Source organism: Trachypithecus francoisi, unplaced genomic scaffold (genome assembly GCF_009764315.1).
Source record: "Trachypithecus francoisi isolate TF-2019V2 unplaced genomic scaffold, Tfra_2.0 Lachesis_group12, whole genome shotgun sequence".
Taxonomy (NCBI): domain Eukaryota; kingdom Metazoa; phylum Chordata; class Mammalia; order Primates; family Cercopithecidae; genus Trachypithecus; species Trachypithecus francoisi.
Window position 1 is genome coordinate 74,226,405 of NW_022681457.1, and position 22,318 is coordinate 74,248,722.

The following is a 22,318-nucleotide window of genomic DNA, read 5'->3' on the forward strand; positions in this document are numbered from 1 at the left end:
TCTGTAGCAGTACACATAAGCAAAGCAAACCCCAGCAGTCATTAATTTTAGACTTTCATTTACTTATTTATTTATTTTTTAAGAAAACAACATCAGACATTTGAAATATAATTTACAGCTAGTCTAACAAAAGCACTTTCCTGCTAAAGCTATTTCTGGGGTGGTTATGGCTCAGAATAGATGATGAAAACAGTCATTTCAGAGCACATCTGACAACGTTGGACAGGAAGAGACCTATATGCCTTAGCATTTTTCAGTTGGAAGTTTTATTTAATCCATATAACTGATTCATAAGACCTATTAAGACTGTAGGGGTGAGAGTGTGTGTGTGTGTGCACACACACAAAAGCATGTGTGCAAAAGGAATTGAACACGTTAAACCAGACCTTTGACATTAAGACCTAAACCTCCAGCAGTAAAGTGGGCCTTGCTTCTGTGACCTTCAGGGAAGAGAATGGGTCTAGCAAAGAAGATGAAGGATGAGCAGAACCCTCATCCATGGCACTCTCCCCCTTTCCATGACAGACATGCCAGGTCCCTTTATGGGTTCCATACCTAAAAATAGATGTTGACTCAACAGATAAAATGATGTGAGTGACTAATCTGCCTCGCTGGCCTCCTCCTGCTGATGGAGTGAGGCAGCTGCCTTCAGTATCTCCATCTTCTAGAAACTCATGGGTGGGCTGGGAGGCCTCTGGAGGCTCCTTCCCAGCACATGGCTGAGAGGTACAGGGGCCTTTATACACAGGGTCCCAGTGTGTGCATTTGGGTGTGGGCTGAAGGACTAGGAACCCCATGTGACTGTCTGGACAGGGTTTCACTCCACGGAAGGTTCTCCTACCCCTGTTTTTTAAGGGACCAAGTCTGTCAATAGCAGAACCATTTTTTGAGTAGGAGGAAGAAGTGGTAGGAGAAGGAAATAAAAACATCATAGTGATATGCCCATGGCAATGAGGGTCACCCTTGTTTCACCCTGCCAATTACTGACGAATTAATTATCTGAATGACATTTGTGCTCCCTCAAAACACAACCTACCACTTTTATGCCATTGCTCATACAGACATTTTTTTTTTACCTACTTCCTCAAGTCCAAATCCTACTCCTCTTCGGGGCTCAGATCAAATGACATTTTCTCTAGGCAGCTTTCTCTAATCTCACCTTCTTCTAAATAATCTCCCCAGCAGTGCTCTCAATGAACCATGGTACTTAACCTGTTTCAACCTTAACTCATCACCTCTCCATTGAGGCTGATGATCTCTTTAGGTTGTAGGTCTTGTGTGTGTGTGTGTGTCTTATTCAACTCTGTGGCTCTAGCTCCCAGCACATAGCCTGATACCTATCGAGTGTTCAACATCTACTGAAAAAAAAAAGAATAAACACCCACAGCTCATGGGAAATGATGCTGGCATTACTGGCTCTTTGGAGTTAACTGTAGCTCTAGTAAGGTGGACCGCTGAAGAGGCAGGCACCCAGAATCCCAGCTGCGTTTCTCCACCAAGCTAAGAGCTAAGGGACAAATTTCCCATTTTCCAGTGCCTGGGGTTGGAAGGACTGAAAGAAGATTGTTCTAGGACTAGACATCACATAGAGGCCTTCTCTTAGCAAGTATTTCCTCAGGATCTACTGTGAGCCAGGTACAGTGGTATGTGTTGGGAACACAGCAAGAACAAGGCATGGTCTCTTGCTGTAAAGGAACTCCAAGTCCAAAAAGGGCAACAGACAACACACAGGAGGCACTCAATAAAATATGTTGAACAGAAGAATGGATGAGTAAACATACAGACTAATTATCACAGTGCCACAAGGTGTGTGTGTTATGCCAGGGATACGTATGAGTGACTGAAACACAGAGGAAGGAGAGATTAATCAAAGGTTAAAAGGGCCAGGAAGGAGACAGAGCTGAGCTGAGACTGGTGGTGAGAAAGGTGGTGGTGGAGTCAGGGAATGGTGGCCTGATAATAGCCTTCCTCTACCATTACGACAAATGAGGTGATGAAGATCGAGGGCTTAGCACAGTACCTGGCACCCAATAAATGCATAATGGATAGTCATGACCTTAAGTCCCATTAGTTCTGCACAGTCAGAGCTAGGGTACAGAGGGAACTGGGTGAACCCTGCCAGGGAAGAGGAGCTGGCACTTGAAAGTTGGTGACATAACAAAAACCATTTCCCCAAAAGTTGATTCCAACACAGGTAGAATCTCAGCCAGGGAGAATTACTGCAACACATCTCCAGAGACAGACCCTAAATCCCCAAAGGCAGCAACAAATCCCAAAGGTGAACAGCACATCAGTCATTCTATACCAAGTCTAATTCCTGTTTAGTATTTCTCACCTATATGGAACCTTAAGTCTATTGTTCTCTTAGTCCCCTGTCCATGAAACCTGTGGGGTTAGGATAGATAAAAATGACAGAAAAGAGATATTCCCACATTGAATATCCAAATGTTCATCCTAGTATCTAAAAGTTTCAACTTTCCATATACAAGTATTAAATTCTAACTGAATGACTACAGTTGTCAGGTCCTTGGTTAGGCTGAAAGATTTCCAAAAAATTGCCAATTTTCAGCCCCTGTAGAGGGTCAGGATTGATGGCATATTAATCCCCCTGGGCCAGTGGCCTGGAGTCACAGGACTTCCGACACTGGAGCCAGCACCCTGGAGAACCCCCCTTGCTCAGTCAGGATCCTGTTTGCGTCATTCCTCCAGAATCTCTGAAGACAAGACTGGCATCTCTAGGCCAGCACTTACCTCCCTCTGGAACTCAGAAAGAGCTGGGAGTGAAGAAGTCACTCCTCTCTCTGGGTAGGGTGGCTCAAAGCCAGGTGACTGTGAGCAGCTGACTTTACAGATGATCTCCATGGAAGATCTGCAGTCAGTCCCTCCAAGCTCCTCAGCTCTCCCCATCCCTGGTGCTCGCAGTGTTCCCATCCTCCACCAGAAGGATGCTATAGCATCATGCTTATGATCCCTGACTGTGGGTCAGCTCCAGCACTCACTAGCTGCATGACTTTGGGCAAGTAATTTGATCTTGGTAAGTCTCAACATCTTTGCTGGTAAAAAGGGGGTCAATTATCCTTTGATGGGTTATAGTAAGAACTGAGATAATGTATTTAATATGTCCAGCACATACCTAGAACTTAGTAGATACTTACACATATTATTACGTGATGAGTCATACAGGCTTTTGTGGGCCAGCCTGGGAATCTAGCTCCCATTGGGACATAACCTCCAATTTCACCAAAAACAAAAACAAAAACATGTGGAACACTACCAGGGAATGCCTGTAGAGGCACTGCCCTCCTCTGCCACCCTGGTGGGGTCTGGACCATCTTTTACCACTTAACTGACATGAATGTCCTCTAACACATTTCCACAGATCCCACTGCTTTATGCCGACAAAGTACTTTCTGCTTTCCAAAGTGACTTCCCAATTCTGCTGTCAGCAAATCTCACCAAGGTGGGTAAGGCAGGCATTGTCATGCATCACAGATGGGGTATCAGGACAAGGGCTTGGGGCTGCCTCTTCCCATGCAGCACCCACAACTCCCTTTACCTGTTCATACTCAGGGATTGGCCTGGGAAGGGTGGGAAGAACAGCATGACCTGAGGAAAAATGTTCCCTGAATCATCCAGCAACACCTCACTCCTTCTCTGTCCTCCATAATACAGAAAAGGGTGAGGACATGGAAAACACGATAAAGGCCTGTTGGGTGCAATGAGGAGGATAAAATGAGAGGGAAAAGGCATCCTTTTCAGCCCCAGAAAATTGCTCCTTTAGAAAAACACTGTCATTAGAAAATGGGAGTTCATTCATTCCTCCTCTTCCTAAACATCTATTGTGTGCCAGGCCCTGGGATGGGTGCTGGGAGTGTTTCTGCTTCAAGAATCCCAGTCTGGAAAGGAAAGGAAAGAAATGAAGTACGCAATACAGAAGGCTGCTTCCAACAGGGAGATACTCATTTCCTACTCCCAGTGTTTCCTTCCATGCGGAGAGAACCCTCTGCAGTAACAGACCAGGCCTATTGCTATCCCTTCACCCACTCTTCTCCACGGGAAAGGAGTGACTCCGCTGAATGGAGGCTTCAAGAAAAGAAATAGGCATGTGAGGTTCAGATGCTGCCTGCTTCTTTCCTTCTGGGAGCCAGACGCCAGCTGGAAGCAGACATTCTGTTCCAGGCTCTGTCTTATGAGGGCAGGCCCTGCTCTCTGCCTGTGGGATCTAGAGCACTTGTGACGGGGTGTGTCAGTCTGTAAAAGTGTAAAGTTCAGTTTTATGGAGCCCATTGTGTCCATGCAACCCATCCAGGACTTAATTGGCAATAAAGATGACCTTAGGATTCCATACACTTTTCTCTTTTGTCTTACTTCTCAATTGGTTTAGAACTTGGATGTGGGGCCGGGCGCGGTGGCTCAAGCCTGTAATCCTAGCACTTTGGGAGGCCGAGATGGGCGGATCACGAGGTCAGGAGATCGAGACCTTCCTAGCTAACACGGTGAAATCCCATCTCTACTAAAAAATACAAACAAACAAACAAAAAAAAAAAACTAGCCTGGCGAGGTGGCGGGTGCCTATAGTCCCAGCTACTCAGGAGGCTGAGGCAGGAGAATGGTGTAAACCCGGGAGGCGGAGCTTGCAGTGAGCTGAGATCCGGCCACTGCACTCCAGCCTGGGCGACAGAGCGAGACTCTGTCTCAGAAAAAAAAAGAAAGAACTTGGATGTGGAAAACAGCAATGCCATTTGTTGAGCCCCTCTGGATTACAGTAATGACATGGCCTCTATCACTGACTGGATTTTTTTCATGAGCTAGGCATTCTGTTCACAAAACTGCAAATTTCTATAACTGTGGTTCATAGTAAGTGGAGACATAGTGTCACATAAAGGTGACATACAGTGGCAATGGTGAACTCAGCAGAAAGTTATATTCCTGAAATCTGCTTCACAGAAATTTGGTGCTGGAAGTGGCCCCAAAAGTTTAGGGCAGGATCCAAGACAGCCGACCACTCAATTTATACATTTCCAAGGACAGGAAGCTCACCACCTCATGCGGCATCCTACACTACTGCTGGCCATCGTTAATTTTTTTTTTTTTTTTGAGACTGAGTCTTACTCTGTCACCTAGGCTGGAGTGCAGTGGCACCATCTTGGCTCACTGCAACCTCTGCATCCTGAGTTCAAGCAATTCTCATGCCTCAGCCTCCCAAGTAGCTGGGATCACAGGCATGCGCCACCATGCCCGGCTAATTTTGTATTTTTAGTAGAAGAGGAATTTCATCATCTTGGCCAGGCTGGTCTTGAATTCCTGACCTCAGATGATCTGCTTGCCTCAGCCTCCCAAAGTGCTGGGATTACAGGTGTGAGCCACCATGCCCAGCCTCATTAATTGCTGAAAAGTTTTTCCTTCTACTGAGTTCACATGTGTCTCCCCTCTAGCTTCCATTCTTCTCCTATTATTATTCTAGCTTCATACCCCAGGGCCATCTTTTTTGCCTTACCACCCCTTATCCTATGGGTCTCATTGATAGGTACTAGTTAGAGTACTGGGTAACTATATTTTGAGACAAATCACTCCAAAGAAGTTCTTGTTTATGTTACTTTAACTGAAAGTGAGCACCTGCTCTAGAATGAAAAGGAGACAGCAATTAAGAGCAAGTGCTTTGGGGTTGGAGAGATGTAGAATTGAAATCTGACCCTTATTAGCTAGCTGTGTGACTATGGGGTGAGTCACTTAACCTTTCTGAGCGGCATCACATGAATACATAGTTTAGAGGCTCTGTAATAGAGCTGTTTGAGGGCAAAACAAGAAAACGCATTTAAGACTCCTAGGCACAATGCCTGGCACACAGTAAATGCTCAATAAACAATGGCTTTGATACACTTGCTATGTAATCAGGCCTTACGCTAGACACCAAGGATGTAGAGATGAATACAACAGTCCCTGACGTGTAGGACTATTAGTCTAGCAGAGGAGACACACACACACATACACAAACCAGTCGTTTCAGAAGATCAGGCTGCAGATTTTCCCCAATCTGTTGTAACACCCTTTTCTCTGAGCGCATACAAACTCCCTAGAGCAGACAAGTCCCTGCGGAGATGAGGAGAATGGAATCAGAGAACAGATTCTGATGCTGTCAGGGCCTTCTAGGAACAAACCCTCTCAAGGACCTACAATCCCACTTCTAGGAGCAGGGACAGAAGAAAGAAGCCAACTGGTTCCTGGAAACAGCAGCTTTGATTGTGAGAATCAGTTTACCTCTGTGCTTGTGGCTATGGGCCTGTCCACAGGCAGGACAGGCATCCGCTTATGTAGCACCACTCTTTACACTTCCCCTACCTGCCACCTAATATGTGCTATTCTTTTATCAGAGGTAAAACTTGATGGTAATGGTTCTAATGAGTTCCGACTGTGCCATTTTGTGATGGGAGTCTAAACCCCTTACCTGGGCATTCAAAGCCCTCTGGAATCTGGCCTAACCTCTCATCTCCTGCCAACCCCTTCATGCACCCTATGCTCCAGTTCAAACAAAAACATGGTCACAGTTTTCTGAATATGTCCAGAAAATTTCTACTCCCATGTCTTTGTTTTGCTGTTTGTTCCTCATCATGTCAAAATAAACTCCTGCCCATCTTTCTAGGCCCATACTGAATGCCACCTCCTCCATGAGGCCCAGGCACAAATGACTCTCCTCTCCTTTGACTCCACAGAAGATACAAGGCAGTATATTTCAATGGCAATAGTTACACTTACCCTACCTCCCATTGCAGGCATCTGTGATAACACCTTACCTGCCCTATGAGTCTGTGCATTCTGGTGATCTCCATAGACCCCTGTGGCATCTAGTCTCAAAGCTTTATCAGAGCAGGAGCTCAAAAAAAAATGCTCTCTCAAGTGAAATGAAATGTTTCATATACTTTATGCTATGGATTTTAGCTTATTTTCTAAGAGCTGACTCAAACATGATGAAGAAGCCAGAAAGAATCATGCAGTTAAAGAGCATCTACGGATATCATAAGGGTGTCTAGCACCCAGTAGGCCAGATAAGTATTTCTTTTAAAGAACAGAAAAGCTATGACGATAGATTCATGTGTCTTGCAACTTCTTTTAAAATATCTATCAAATTATCAAAGAGGCATACTTAGTATGTACTAAGTTCTCTCTGTCTATCTAGTGGCCTCCAGAAGGGAGAGCTCTGCTAAAGGTCTCATGGCCTGGTTAGTGGAATATCTGGTTTTGGGCTCAGGACCCCAGATTCAGTCTCTTCACTAGACTGCAACTCCTGGCTCCTGCTTTTTAAAAGACTGACACGATTACTGTGGCCACCTGGAAGTTTCATAATACTTTCCCCTATACAAAGCTTTTTACATATGTTGCCCAAGTCTTAGTAAAATTCAGACTCATTCTTTACTGCCTTACTCATCTCTGAAACATGTAGATGGAAAAAAGTCCTCCCCTCTCCTCATGTAATGTTCTTCACCTTAGGGATAGCACCATTCACCATCATCTTCATTCTGGGGAGCATTTCTTGAGCATCCACTGTAAGCTACGATTCCCTACAAGATATCATTAGTTCCATTTTCCAGATGACAAACTCTGGCTCAGTGAGATAAGTACTTATTCAAGGACACACAGCTGAACTAAGAGACAAACTGGGATATAATTCCATGTTCTGGGATGTTTCCACTATGCCACACTAACCCAGACAGTGAAATAAAAGCCGTGTGCTTGGCACAAACTGTTACTTTCCCTGACTCTCCTCTCCTTTGACTCCACAGAAGATACAAGGCAGTATATTTCAATGGCAATAGTTACACTTACCCTACCTCCCATTGCAGGCATCTGTGATAACACCTTACCTGCCCTATGAGTCTGTGCATTCTGGTGATCTCCATAGACCCCTGCGGCATCTAGTCTCAAAGCTTTATCAGGGCAGGAGCTCAAAAAAAATGCTCTCTCAAGTGAAATGAAATGTATCATATACTTTATGCTATGGATTTTAGCTTATTTTCTAAGAGCTGACTCAAACATGATGAAGAAGCCAGAAAGAATCATGCAGCTTTCTACCAAGCCAGAAAGATCACACAATAGTTATACTGTTGGAACTGGAAGAAATCATTTTGCAGATGAGGAAACCAGTTCAGAGAGTAAAGTAAGTTGCCCAAGGTCATCCTTACCAGTTTTTGACAGAGCTGGAACTTGATTTTCCATCTGAACTCAGAGCTCTTTTGAATGGACGAAAGGGGAGAAGGAAGAGGAGTGTGGTGCTCTTTGATCATTGACAGATCAGCCATCCTGACCAGAGGCTGCATGAGCACCATGAAGAAGTGAGTCTTTAATCCTCAGGGCCACTGATGTTTTAGGCCCGCGCTGTCCCACAGAATTTTCGGGATCAGGAAAATGTTCTTTATCTGTGCCGTCTAATATAGGTAGCCATTAGCTACAAGCGGCTACTGAGCACTTCAAACATGCCTAGTATGACTAAGAAACTGAACTTTGAATTTTATTTTTAATTAATTTAAATTCAAATATAAATAGCTATATATTGCTAGTGGCTGCTATGCTGGACAGAGCAGTTCTATGACCAGAAATAACACAAAATTATAGCATCTCAGAGCTAGAAGGGACCTTTAGGATCATTTAGTCAGACTCCATTGTGGGGCTGAAATCCCTTCTGCAGCATCCCTTATGAGTTCATCGGAATGCTTCTGATGATCGGAGCCTCACCACCACCCAAGGCAAACATTCTACTCTGATATCTACACAGGTTATCTTCCCAGATTCTTGAAATACAGGATCAAACTAACGCCTCAGGATCACTGCAGAATTTTCTTTCCTAGAGAACAGAAAAGCGACTATTGTGAGGTGAATTTGTGGGTGCAGAGACTTCTTTCCCATCTTTGTCATTCACCTTTAGACAATCTTTTAAAAATGTGAAGCTGAGAATGGGACATAAGACACTAGGATGGGTTGACCAGAGTGGACAAGAAAGGACCACTACTTTCTGTGATATGGAGTCCATAATTCTCCCAACACAGCCAAAGTTGTGCTGAATTTTTTTTTTTTTTGAAGCAGCTCACATCACACTGTTGGCTTCTTTTACACTTGTAGACAGCTAAAGCCCCCAGACCCCATTCCATGTACTTCTGAAAACCTGTGTTTTCTCAACCCATACCGGTCTAATTTCCTTTTTAGATGTAGACACAGGACACTATGAATGACCTTCAAGATACTGGGATTATATCACCTTCACTGAGCAGAGAGAAGAGGGGAACTGTATTTCCATCTCTCCAACTCCTATCCTTGTATTTGAAATTATTCACTCAAAGGAAGTAAACAGGGCATTAGGAAGCTGAGCAGCCAAATAAAATCTCCCACAAGAAAGAGAGGTTTGCTAGTACAACTGGGGTAAACGTGTCTCTGGTTTCCGCTGGCATTGCCACATGCTCTCTCTTGGCTCCCTGGGGATTCAGTGATCCAGCCACCCCTGCTGACCTTGGCAGAGAACCATTCTCGCCCAGGCTGTGACTCTAGCGATAATGGAGGAGGAGAGAAAATGCCTTTTTATTATTAACAAGACTGAGGGAGGCAGTCCATCATTTCTGGGTGGGGTGATATCCGTCAGCAAAAAATGATCTGCTAACTCTCCGGAAAGCATTAAGAGCAGTGATAGGAGAAATAATTGCTTACGCTGAGTGCAAAGAAAAGATGCCTCAGCGGAATGGAGGCCCTTAGCAAGGCAGGTGGATGCAGGGAGGAGAGCGGGAGGCGCAGCTCCCCCACGACCCCTGGCAAGAGAAAGAAGTGGGAGGGGCAAACTGGCACCTGTAAAGCTCAAGTGTGGAAAGACCCCTAGAGGCACCATTAGTGGTATTAGAAGAATAAAGTGAAAATGGAGAAGTGGTTAAGCAGCACCACAACAGGAAGAGGCGGAAATGAAGGAGCGCGCTCTCCTTCCCAGAGAAGGAAGGTGTTGCCTTCTGAAAAGCTTTCCCTCACACACCTTCCCCTTCTCTACGCCTGCTGCCTCCAGAACTGGGCCGCTGCCTCATGGCTAAGTGTCTTTCTTATTCTCTCACCCGCTGCCTGCCTAAGTGCTAACTCTCATATATTTGCTCAGAGTGGCAGGAGCAGCTCTTTTGCCCCTTCATCCCAGATCCAGTCCTGCAATTATTCATAATACCTGTCCTCTGGAAATATTTTATTTAAAGTCATATTTTAATCATTTGGGTAACAGCTTAATGTAATTATTAGAAAAAGGTAAGTCACTAAGTCATTTGTGCACATATAATACAATAAAAAAAGGATGGAAATCGGCTGGGCGCAGTGGCTCACACCTGTAATCTCAGCACTTTGGGAGGCCAAGGTGGGCGGATCACTTGAGGTTAGGAGTTTGAGACCAGCCTGGCCAACAAGCTGAAACCCTATCTCTACTAACAATACAAAATTAGCAGGGCTTGGTGGCAGGTGCCTGTAATCCCAGCTACTCGGGAGGCTGAAGCACAAGAATTGCTTGAACCCAGGAGGTGGAGGTTATGGTGAGCTGGAATTGCACCACTGCATTCCCGAGCGAAACCCTATCTCAATTAAAAAAAAAAAAAAAGGATGGAAATATATAAAAATGTTAACACTGTTGGCTTAGGAATGGCTGATATTGCCTTCATGATATTATTCTGTAAATACCAAATTATTTACAAAGAAGCATGTTTTGCTTTAAAAATGAGTGAATTAAGGCTCCTAATAGAGCTGGTGGAAACCAATGTCTAAGGCTGATGAAAACCTACCAAGCTCTGGGTTCATCTGCCAAACATTCTATGTGGCGCATCATTGATAGATGAACTTTCTTGGAACTTTACTTTGATCAGATCTTTCGCTCACTCAAACCTTGCACAGCTCCCTATCTCTCCAACCTCAATATCAAATAGAAACCTCTGCAGCGCCATGACTGCCCGGTCCCAATGCTTTAGAGTTGGTCATTTGCATGTCTGTGTCCCCCATGAGGCAGGAGCTTCTGGAGGCAGAGCCAGCAGCGAACACTTGTCTAATCCTACTCATATTTAGGTCAAAACCCAAACAGGTGTCCCAACACTCCGAAAGGTTTAGGGGATGTGATACCAAACCCTCACATTCCATTTTGGATCACTTTTTACTGAAAGTTCTCAATGTAACTTGAACATCAATTCAAAACTTTGGTAAACATATTTCTCTTTTGAAGGTACTCATTTTCTTTGTTCCTAATGAATGTGACAGAGCTGGACCAAATGCAGCTTCACGGAAGCGGTTCTTAGCAAAAGTATAAAATTACAATGTAAATTCAGAAGCTGTTCTTTTGGAGCCCAAGAGAAGGTCAGGCCTGGGACAGGCATCAGGTGTGGGGTCAAGGAGTACCAGGAATAATTTTTCAGAATCCACAGCCATTTCCAGTGTCTAAAATGATCCCTATTGGAGATAACTTTAAAAAACAAAGCCAGTCGGGCACAGTGGCTCATGCCTGTAATCCCAGCACTTTGGGAGGCCAAGGCGGGCAGATCACCTGAGGTCGGGACTTCACGACCAGCCTGACCAACATGGAGAAAACCTGTCTCTACTAAAAATACAAAATTAGCCGGGCGTGGTACTGCATGCCTGTAATCCCAGCTACTCGGGAGGCTGAGGCAGGAGAATTGCTGGAACCCGGGAGGCAGAGGTTGTGGTGAGCCGAGATCGCACCACTGCACTCCATCCTGGGAGTGCAACAAGAGCGAAACTCTGTCTAAAACACACACACACACACACACACGCACGCACCAAAAACAAAGCTAAACAAATGGCATCCCAAACCCCTAAATGAGGCAAGTCATCTCCACTGGGCTCAGGGTTGAAACACTAAACAATGACCCAATTTCCCAAGTGGGGTTCCAGGCTGCTCTGGAAGGCTAGTGAATGTAAGCCCATGGTCCATACTCCATAGCTCTCTGGCACACATGGATGGAAGAATCTCTAGGGCACTGCCATTTCTGGCTCACCCAAATCCGAGGACCTAGCACAGAGCCTGGAAGGCAGGGACTCAAGAAGAAATGATGTCAGGTCTGTCCCTAGGTTGATGGCAGAAGCCCTGAGCCATGTCTGTTTACTAAAGAACCTGGAGGAGACACACAATTCATTTGTTTGCTTTTTATTCTCCTTCCCATGCCAGAGAGTATAACCCATGTGTGCACAGAGCCAAATACACACCCACACATCCCACAAGAATGCACGTGTTGCTGAGCAAGCAGGCAGTGTGACATTCTAACACTTACGACCTACTGCCAGAGAGTTATTTTTAAAACATTTTTTCTTACTCCAAGTCTTGCTTGTCAATTGTGTGATCCTGGGTATGTCTCTAAATCTCCTTGGGCCTCAGTTTCCTCACCTGTATAAAGGAGGTAATAATAGTACCTCCTGACAGGACTATTTTAAGAATTAGAGTTGATGTGTATAAAGCACCTAGCTCCAGGGATATTTCAGAGATGAAATGATATCAAGCATGTAAAAGGGTTATAATAGTATTGGATACAGAGTGAATACTCATTATAAGTTAGCATTACTATTAATCTTTACTATTGTTATTTCAAGCTCATGCTAACACATTAAGCAGCTCCTCTTCTGAAAGAATCCTTCAGACGCCATTTTGAAGCTAACTTGAACTCCACTGCTGGCCTGTTGTATGGCTTTGGACAAGTCACTTCACTTCTCTGAGCCTGATCTCCAAGATGTGTGGTGGGAACTTTCTCCCACTAAAGAAGTTATAACCCAAAGAACAATTCCCCTGGAGTCACCATCCACACTATGCACTGGGAGCTTAATTACACATCATGCTCTTTCTCTGCTTTGGTGCTGTGCTGATGCCTAGATTGCATGCTCCTGGAGGACAGAGGTCTACATTGCTCTCTAAATGCTGTCAGTATTCACACACAGTCACGTTAACACTGCCCCTAATAAAAGGGAAATGGATATTTGTTGACTGGGAACCATCATTTTTGGGTACCTCCTAGTACAGGTTGAGTATCCCTTATCAGAAATGGGACCACAGATTTTAGATTTTGGAATATTTGCATTACACTGATTCAACATCCTTGATCCAAAAACTTGAAATCTGAAATGCACCAATGAGCATTTCCTTTGAGTGTCACGTAGGTGCTCAAAAAGTTTCAAATTCTGGAGCATTTTGGGTTTCAGATTTTCTGATTTGGGATGCTCAGCCTGTAGTGGACTTGTAATGAGCCATTCACTACCAATTGGCCAAACAATGTTTTCATATTTAAATTTGAGTTCATTTTTGTTTTCTTTTGGTGGGGGTGGGTTGGGGGGTGGTTTGCAAACTGCCTGTCAAAAGGTCAACTATTAAGTTCTGTTTGGCCCACCTACATAACTCTTAAAATTCTTTGAGTTATTTTCTAGCTTTTAAAAATTGGGAGATTGGCATGAAAAAAAATCTAGATTTTCATGTGTATTGAATAACCGGTAGATCTGGCAACAATCTGGGTTTAAACAGTTAGCAGCAGCAGCAGAATAGCTGTCCTCTTTACTGCTCACTACAGTCTCCACCACTCCCTTAGCGCTTTCCAGAACCTTCCCTGAATCCACCTGTTAATCATTAACCTTCACAGCTTTGGAATTAACTATTGATTTGCCTGAACCTATTTTGTGCATTACATTTAAAGTAGAGTGTTTTGCACTCCAGAAATTTGAAAAGCAGGGAGAAATTCGACCAAAGTTCACAAACATGTACTAGATGGTCCTGAGATCTCTGTAATGTACACTTCCAAACAAGATACTTGTTTTTTTTTTTCCAGACAGGCAAGTTAACTACTCCTTATGCAAGTCAGAGTAAAGAGATAAATCTCATGTCACTTATCAAAGCAAACAGAAGCAGAAGTAAACAGTGCCCTGAAAGACAAAAGAGCAATTTTAAAAAATTAATAAATGATGAGACTATTAAACAGCACACAAAAGGGGGTTGCTTTTTCTTCCCTTTAATATGATTTTTATCTTAAACATTGTGTCCCTTTAGAAAATGGAAGAAAAGTTAATAAAGGAACCTATCACTCAAACTTAATTTTTAGTACAGCAAATAAACTGCTTTAATGAAAGGGCTGAAATCCCCAGGTTTGCACATTAAATTTTCATTCGTAGTGGAGAATGGAAATTATTGATTCAGCCGTGGCATCATGCATTTTGAGTCCTACAGTGCCTCAGAAGCCCACATTACCGCTGGGTGCAAATGTATTGGCAGCGTTTTGATGCAGGTTGAGCACAGGGTGGGTGAGGGGGTGGGGAAAGGAATATAGATAACAGAAGGAGGCAGACTCACTCTTTACAGAAAGAAAATAATCAATGTTCCTTGTCTCTAAGATCCACTTAGATAAAGCATCTGATGGCATGATGGGCTAGGGGGTATATCTGAGACCAGAAAAGCCAGGTCTCCTCAGTCTTTGGGGAAACCATAATGGCCTTGTGGAATACTTAAAAAAAAAAAAAAAAGCAAAATGGAAGGTTGATTATTTGATCCTAAGCCCCTGGAGAAGAGTTGGGGTTTCAAGAAAACTGTAAAGAAATGTACCTTTTTCAGTTCAAGGTTAGAGTATCTGTCAAGGGAAGAGTAAATGTCTGACATTCTAATGCTGAACTGGATAGCACAGAAAATCAATCAAACCTACAAATACAGCTCTCAGTCTAGTGTGGCCTCATCAAAGAGTCAGGTGACATGAGCATCCGGTCTTTACTTAAAGCATGAAAATAGGTATGTTTTTACTTTGAAAGAAATTAATCCTCCTGCCTCTCAGAGGACTACCCCATAATTAAACAACTCTTTGTTATTTCCTCATTAGAGAACTCATAGGAAATGATTCTAAGCCTAGACTGAGGCAGCCTGAATCAGGTCCATTTTGGGATCTTTGTGTACCAGGCTGTATGAGATCAGGGAAAGCAATCATCTTTAGAAATAAGCTAAACTCAATTGCAAAAGTAAAGCTGCTAAAAAAAGAAAGAAAGATAATCACATATTCTAAAAAGAGAAAGGTTTTGCTTTGTTTTTGTTTTGATTACCTTCCAGCTAAGATTATCTTATACCAGTAGTCTCCTCTATCAGGCTCGATGTTGGAAAAGTAGCTTTGTTGGACTAAAAAGTTCTGGTTTTGTGTTTTCAGATGCTGAGAGCTGGTGCCATCTATAGATTTCCATTCTGGGAGAGGTTTCTCTTTTGTCCTACTTTGCGTCAGACCTGCTGTCGTGAGGATAAGAGCGCCCAGGAGACACTTCCCTGCAGTTTAATAGGCTATGAAAGATGGGGACTCATTAATTGGCTGGCAGCTGCCCCTAAGCAGGACGCTGCCTGGAGGTGGGGGAAGAAAGGAAAGGAAGGCCGAAGAGGAGGCAGGCTCCATCCACTAGACCACCACTGGCTGCCCAAGGGAATCCCCAAGGCAAACAGCACTACCTCCTGAAGGATCCCACAAGTGAAGTCTGAACTGAGAGTATGACTATCCAGCGACAGAAACTTACACCTCCTTCTGGAGGAGCAGGCTCTGGGTTACCGTTTTTCTTTTTTGACTTAAAACAACCCTTCCTGAGATATTATCTACCCATCTAATTATTTTCGGATTGCTGAAATGTTACTTTTTCTGTCATTCCCATACTATGTTCTCATTGATTTTATTATAGTACCCATCCCTCTCTATTACACTGGTGTGTTTATTTATAACTGATGCTCCCTTTTCGAGTCTCGATTAGGAGGGTCCTAGCCACCCTTTGGTAAAGCCAAGCTGCATCCTGGCACACAAAGCTTCCTGACTTGGCCCTGCCACCCCCCATCCTCATCTTTTCACCTTCCCATCCAAACTTAGGCCACACTATTTATATGCTGTCCCTGCTCACAACGTCTTACATTTTCACAGCTTTGAATGCGCTGTTTCCTCTGCCTGGAACAGGTTCCTTGCCTCAGCCTTTTCCCTTGGCTCAGCTCTGGCCATCTTTGCAGACTTTGGCTCACAGGCCCTCTTTGTGGGGTCTTGAATCCCAAATATCCCATCTGCCCTCTTAATTGGAGGTCTCACAGCTTGTGGTCCCTTCCCTCTACTCAACCCTCACCTCACTCTTCTGTAACACTCTGTGTCTCCCATTTAGTATAGTGGATGGTAAATGTTCTTTGAATAAATCAAGAACACTGCTTCCAGCCCCCACATAGCCTGGATTTATCAGACCAACAGAATGAAATTTAACCAGTGCCTCCTGAATCAGGAGCCGGCACATCACCTCTTACCTTTATGGTTTTGGTCTGGAGTCTGAGTCCATTTAAAGTGTTGATGGCTTTCTCTGCATCCTTTGGATCAATATAGTTAACAAATCCATACCCTAAACTCTGTCCTGTGGAAATATTAAAAAGAGAGAGAGAAAGGGAGAGAGAGACAGAGAGAAGGAGAGAGAGAGAGAGAGAGAGAGAGCATGCTCAGTATCTTTATAGAGGCAACACTTCCCACTGCAGTGAGTCAAAACTCTCCTTTGGAATACAGTTCCTCTTACACCAGGGTTTACCCCCAGATTGAGAGGTTTCTAATTCCTCCAACTCTTACTCTTGCTGGCTATTAAACTTTAGGAGCTGTGCAAGCTAAAACTGGGTAAGTGCCCCTGCACAGCCACACAAGAGATACACAACTGTCCACATAATCAGGAAGAGGCAGGACATGGTAGAGGGAAGAAAACAGGTGTGGTTTGTCAGAAGAGAAAGTGGAGTCTTAGAGCTTTCCCTAACAGCTGTGCAACTTTGTAAGGAAGTCATTTAATCTCTCTCCCCCTCCCACCTCCAATCTCTGTTCTGGAGATAACAGCACTTACCTTAGGTAGGTTTGAGAGAGTGAGAGATTATGTACAAAATGCCTACCAAGTACATTACCTAGATTGGAGTAGGTGCTCAACAAAAGACAGCTATGCTCTGCTCAGGCCTGTAAAATTGAGGCAAGTGCTGGACACAGTAGCTGTGTCTATTGCCTCGGTCATGCCAGCCACACCCACACTCAGAGGGATATAGCAAGATTTGAGTAGCAAAGACTGGAGACGTGTATAGTGAAGGACGCAGGCATGGCTGGAATTTAAAGCAGTTGCTACAAATCGTTCTTTACCCTCATCATCCCCTGAGCCAAAGAACAATAAAGAAAAGGGAGAGGGGGTTTCTACTGAAAAGAGCTGGGGAGCTCCTAACACAAAGCTAAGAGTGCAAATACACTCTGAAAAGAGGATTTAGCTACTTTAGGTGAAGATGGCATCAACTTGTCTGCAAAGAGTGGTAGCAAGTGACAGGGCTCCCCCCAAGTGAAATAAAAATAATGTGCTTGCAATCGTGCCACTGATTATAAATAGTCCATCAGCTCTGCCATGTGTCATCAGCCAGAAATATCATTAGGAAACTTTACATTTTCTGACATACCCTTTAAGAAACACAGAGCTTGAGGTGGCTGCAAAACCAGCTTGAACTTCCCAGGCAATGTTATTGATTTGTGGGCAGCAGCAGAGCCGAAGGGGAGGAAAATGACAGGACATCACATGTCAGCAAAGACTGATTACATAAAGCTCTCTTTGGAGTACTGGGGCCAGGGCTGGGAGATAATACAGCAAAAGCCTGCCATGTCCTGGTGACAGGAGCCCATTTCAGCGGCCAAAAAGTCTTTCCAACAGCTTCTGTTTTGCTGGTAAATGTCTGTGTTTGTGTTGGTTGTAGGAGGAAACCTGGGAAAACAAGTTGGGTTCTGGATGAGAAAATGGGCGACTTTGTTATAGGATGGAGCAAAGAGAATCACAAGAAAGCTCAATGGCATTTGACCCCAAATGGAAAACCCAAAATGACAACACCTTCCATTAGGATATTCCTTTGTTTTGGAAGAACAGGGTGAGAAGAAGAAAGACAGGGGCAAACTTTACCAGACATGCCCTTCACCAGCCAGGATTAGTAACTGAAGAGGAAGGAGAGAATGCTGGGTGCACTCCAGCTGCTGGGACACTTCTCTTTCCATCTCACTGTGTAACTATGGTGTGTGAGTGGTGTGTGTGTGTGTGGAGGGGGCAGGGTGAGGTGAATTACAAGATCCTGCCATATGTTCCAAGAAATTTCATTTTGTAAATACAAAAATACAGAGACCAATTTCATTGGTTTAAAAAGATCATTTATCCGAAATTTGTCTCCATCTCATCAAACCCAGCTAAATAATTCACCTAATTAAATACATTTTCATCATGCAAATTTCTCAGTCATATTTACCTTGCACATATGAGAAGCTTTAAAATTGCTGTACTAAAGTATTCTTATAATCACTTTTTAAAAACAGTCATTCACCAAGTTGAGCTGCTTTTAAAGCGTACTTTTAAAACAATTATGTCAATATAAACCTTATGTATAAGTTCTAGGAAATTGGTCAGATGGTCTATCTATCCAGCCCAATTTAATTTGTGTAAAATTAAAATAAGCTACGAAAAATATAAACAAAACTTACCACTTAACAGGAAATATTAGACCTAACTCACATTGGAGTAGTACTTGATTTATTATACTCATGGAATATATGTGGAGGAATCATGCTTACTAGTGGTACATGCTCCTGACACACTATCCATCTTTCTAAAATTACTCATATGTTGATGAAAATCTAAAATAAATATAATGAGCATAATTTTTACGTTCTATATTTTATTTTGTTTTAGACCTTTGCTTCTGGAGGAAGGAAGACACATTCAAGTCCTAGGAAGATTCTGAAGGTCAAATGAGGGAAAGGAGCCCTCCTGCCCAGCAAGATGTATCATGTCAAGCCACTTGCTTGTATCAGTACCAAATCCACCATCACCTTAGTTCCTGACTGCAATTAGCACAACTGTGTTATCACCTGCTCTAGCTTTAGAGCGAGACTGCATTTAACATCAAGAAAGAGGGTGCTTTTGGGAAAATGAAAAAATAAAAGTAAAACACAGATGAACATCATTTCAGAAAGGAAGAGGAAAAAAAGATGATGATTCTCCTTGATATAAAATAATGAACTGCAAGCTCTAAAACAGAACATTGCATTGAACAAGAGGAGGACAGAGGCAGAAAAACTTGCCTATGAATTGAAAGATATGAGATAGTCTGACACCACAATGAAACTACCTGTGGTTAGCCTAGTTCATGAACAGGTTTTCCTAACATGCTTCTCACCATCATAGGAGTCCAACTAAGTCTAATAAAAAATACTCTATGGATCTAAGCATTCTCTTTTAACATGCCCTATAGAGGACTAAATCTCTAAGTAGAAAACATAAAAACCCAGGATTTACTTCTTTTAGAAACTATTTCAGTATTAAAGGAGAGTAAAAATGAGGAAAAATTTTATGTTTTAATTTTGGTGGCCGTATATTGGTGATGGGTTTTAGATTTGCAGTTCTGTATGTAAGTGCACCTAGAAAAAAGTAGATGAAACACATTCACAAAAAATAGAAACACTTTTTCTATGGGGACCAAGAGAAATGCTATGCTGGGAGGGCCTGAGGGATCCAGTCTGGAACCTAGAGCTAGTACGTATCTGCATTCCAGAAATAATATCTTTTTATTATTCTGTTTTTTTTTTTCCCCAAATGGCTACATCTTCTCCCTTTATCAGTAGCAGCAAGATTTGAGAACATAGGGATGGCAACAGTATTTTCAGAACAGAAAATTAAAACAAACTGTATTTTTGTTCCCAATTTGTGAGTTTATTTTGATGGAAGGTGAACAAATAAAAAGGAAATCATCAAAGTTATGTTTATTGAATCCTCTTTATTAAAAAATAAGATATTGTGAAATTAAGACTGTCTCGAAAATTTAGAAACTATAGTGAGCATTTGGCCCCTTGGTGCCCAGGTGACCTACAACCCTTACTATGACCAGTCCCTAATAATCTTGTCCAGCAGGCATGGGTGAATGGTCCCCAGTTATCGTGCATGGGCAGGAAATGCATTCTTGGCAGTTTGAGATGGAAACTTATAATTCAGAATGTACTTTCCAAGAGAAAACTGCTACACATAATGGCTACACTTTAAAGCACTTCAGAGTGTTTTGAATTAAACAGGTTTTTGTTTTTAACAAGCTGTTCTTAAATCTGAACTTCAATATTTCTGTTTTTATAAAGCATAGGCACATAGGCACACACACAAATACACAATGTCTCCTCTTACTATGACATGGCAACATCTTTATTCTGTTATAATAATTTGTATATCTCACTTTTCCCCTTAGAAATCAAACACATCTTCCCATAATAACTAGCTCATAAAAGTTTGTATCCTTGCACATAGTAAGTAATCAACAAATGCTTGATAAATGAAAGAAGGGATGTATGCATTTGTACTAGTCCTCCACTACTGAAAGCATATGACCAGAATGTTTGGTAAGTTTGGGGGAAGAGGGGGAAAAGAGTGGGTACCCAGGGAATTAATTTTGCATTTGTGAGAAAGAGAGAACACAACAACAAACTGACTCTGGGGACTGGAAAACAAAACACAAACAAGAAATGTCCTGAGTAGGTTCTCCTCCGGTACAGATCAGATGAACAATAAAAATCTCCCTTATCCATCTTTCCACAGAGATTCTGAGTTTACAAAATGCTTTCCCATCCTTCTATGCATTTGATTCTCCCAACGACCCTGTGTGAGAGATAATCATCATTTTATAGATGTGGATATTGAAGCTCAGAGAAAATGGTGATTTGCCTAAGATTACAGAGCTAGATCATAGTCTGGATCAGGGGTCAGAAAACATGTGTAGGGCAAGACAGTAAATAGTTTAGGCTTGGTAGGTCTTAAGGTCCCTGACAACTCTGCCATTGTGTAGCAGCCACAGACAGTATGTAAACAAATGAGTGTGGCTGTGTTCCAATAAAACTTTATCTAGAAAAACAGGCAGTAGGCCCAATGTGGCCCATGAGCTGTACTTTGCTGATCTTCTGGTCTAGATCATTTGACTTCAAATCCTATACTCTCTGCCACAGCTAGTTACTCCATTTGAACTAAAATGTTATTATAATAACAATGATTCTGAGACCTGAAATGTATCAGAGTCTTTTTGAATCTGCTATGAAAAAGTAAATTATCTCCAGTAGTTTGTGTTAAGCATTTTTGTTATATTGAATCTCTAGAAAGTGTTGAGAGCATAGCTGGTTATAACCCCTTATTTTCCCAGCCATTCTGGATAGACGTACTTTTTCCTTGCCTTTAGGGTCCTGGGGATTATTCTGATCCTGACATCCTCATGGTTGATGACTGCAGTAGAGAAGCTGTCCAGAAAGAACCTCAGCATTTCTGCACTGCCAATCTGCACACCTTGCTCTTTTGCTCTTTAAAAACTATCATTCTCCAGAAACCGAACAGTTACTCCCCTCATCTGTAAAGCCCCTGAGGAGGCAGCCAGATGGGTAGCTGCTGTTGAAAACTTCTGAGTTGAGTAAGGAATTTTTATGGAAGTTAGAACCCCTAGCTCAGGATGAAATCCTGTTCTCAAAGCACATGATAAAATCCCCAGTCACCTCAAGATCACCTGCGTGGCGATAATCCACATACTAGGTTAATTGCAGCCAACTCCATATCCTGGGACTCCTTCACTGCCCATTCTGAGAGGTCGTTCCTGCTTTCAGAAGCCTTAAATCTACCCAAACACACCCAAGAAAGGGTCAGATGAATGGTTGTTACTGCATGTATCAATGTGTGTGTGGTTCAAAACTACTTGCTGTATAACCTTGGTTAAGTCATTTAAGCTTTATCAGCATGCTCTCTTATCTGGAAAAATAGAGATAATTCCTTAATTCTCACAATCAAAGGATCACTGTGAAGATTATATTAACATGGGGACTAATAGCAGCTACAATTTTTTCAGTGCTTACTTTGTGCCAGGCACTGTGCTAACTGGCTTATCAATGTTACCTCATTTAATTCTGCGTGAAATGGGTATCATCGGGCCCACTGTGCAGATAAGGAAAGTGAGGCTTGAGAAATGTTAAATAATCTGTCCAAAGTCAACCAGCAAGTAGGCTCCAAGGCTAGGATTTGAATGAACTCCAGTCTGTTGGATATCTCAGTTCATGCTTTCTCTCCACAGGGGCTGGCCCGAGTGTAAGTGTCCAGCAGAGTGTCTGGCATCAGGCAGTTACTCAAGGGGATGCATTCACCTGCACTGGGGGTCTCTTCTCCTTCTTAACGCACTGACTGGGGATCCGTTGGGGTTCTGGAGTACCTATGACTGTTCCCTCCCATCCCACCTCTGAGAGGCTTACAATGAGTCTTGGCTTATTTCCTGCAAGCCCAGTGTTAC

At 42.9% G+C, this 22,318-nt stretch overlaps 1 protein-coding gene across 14 annotated transcripts in view; it reads right to left on the bottom strand.

Moving 5' to 3' along the window:
• ELAVL4 (ELAV like RNA binding protein 4) overlaps positions 1 to 22,318 on the bottom strand; it is a 105,197-nt gene that overhangs the window by 10,841 nt on the left and 72,038 nt on the right. For 11 of the 14 annotated variants that reach the window (XM_033226444.1, XM_033226439.1, XM_033226446.1 and 8 more), the window contains exon 3: positions 16,280 to 16,383. In XM_033226444.1, the coding sequence (XP_033082335.1) occupies positions 16,280 to 16,383 (104 nt within the window). Of the gene's footprint in view, positions 1 to 12,138; positions 13,909 to 16,279; positions 16,384 to 22,318 lie in introns of those variants that run through there. The other 3 variants (XM_033226449.1, XM_033226448.1, XM_033226450.1) reach the window with 1 other exon arrangement.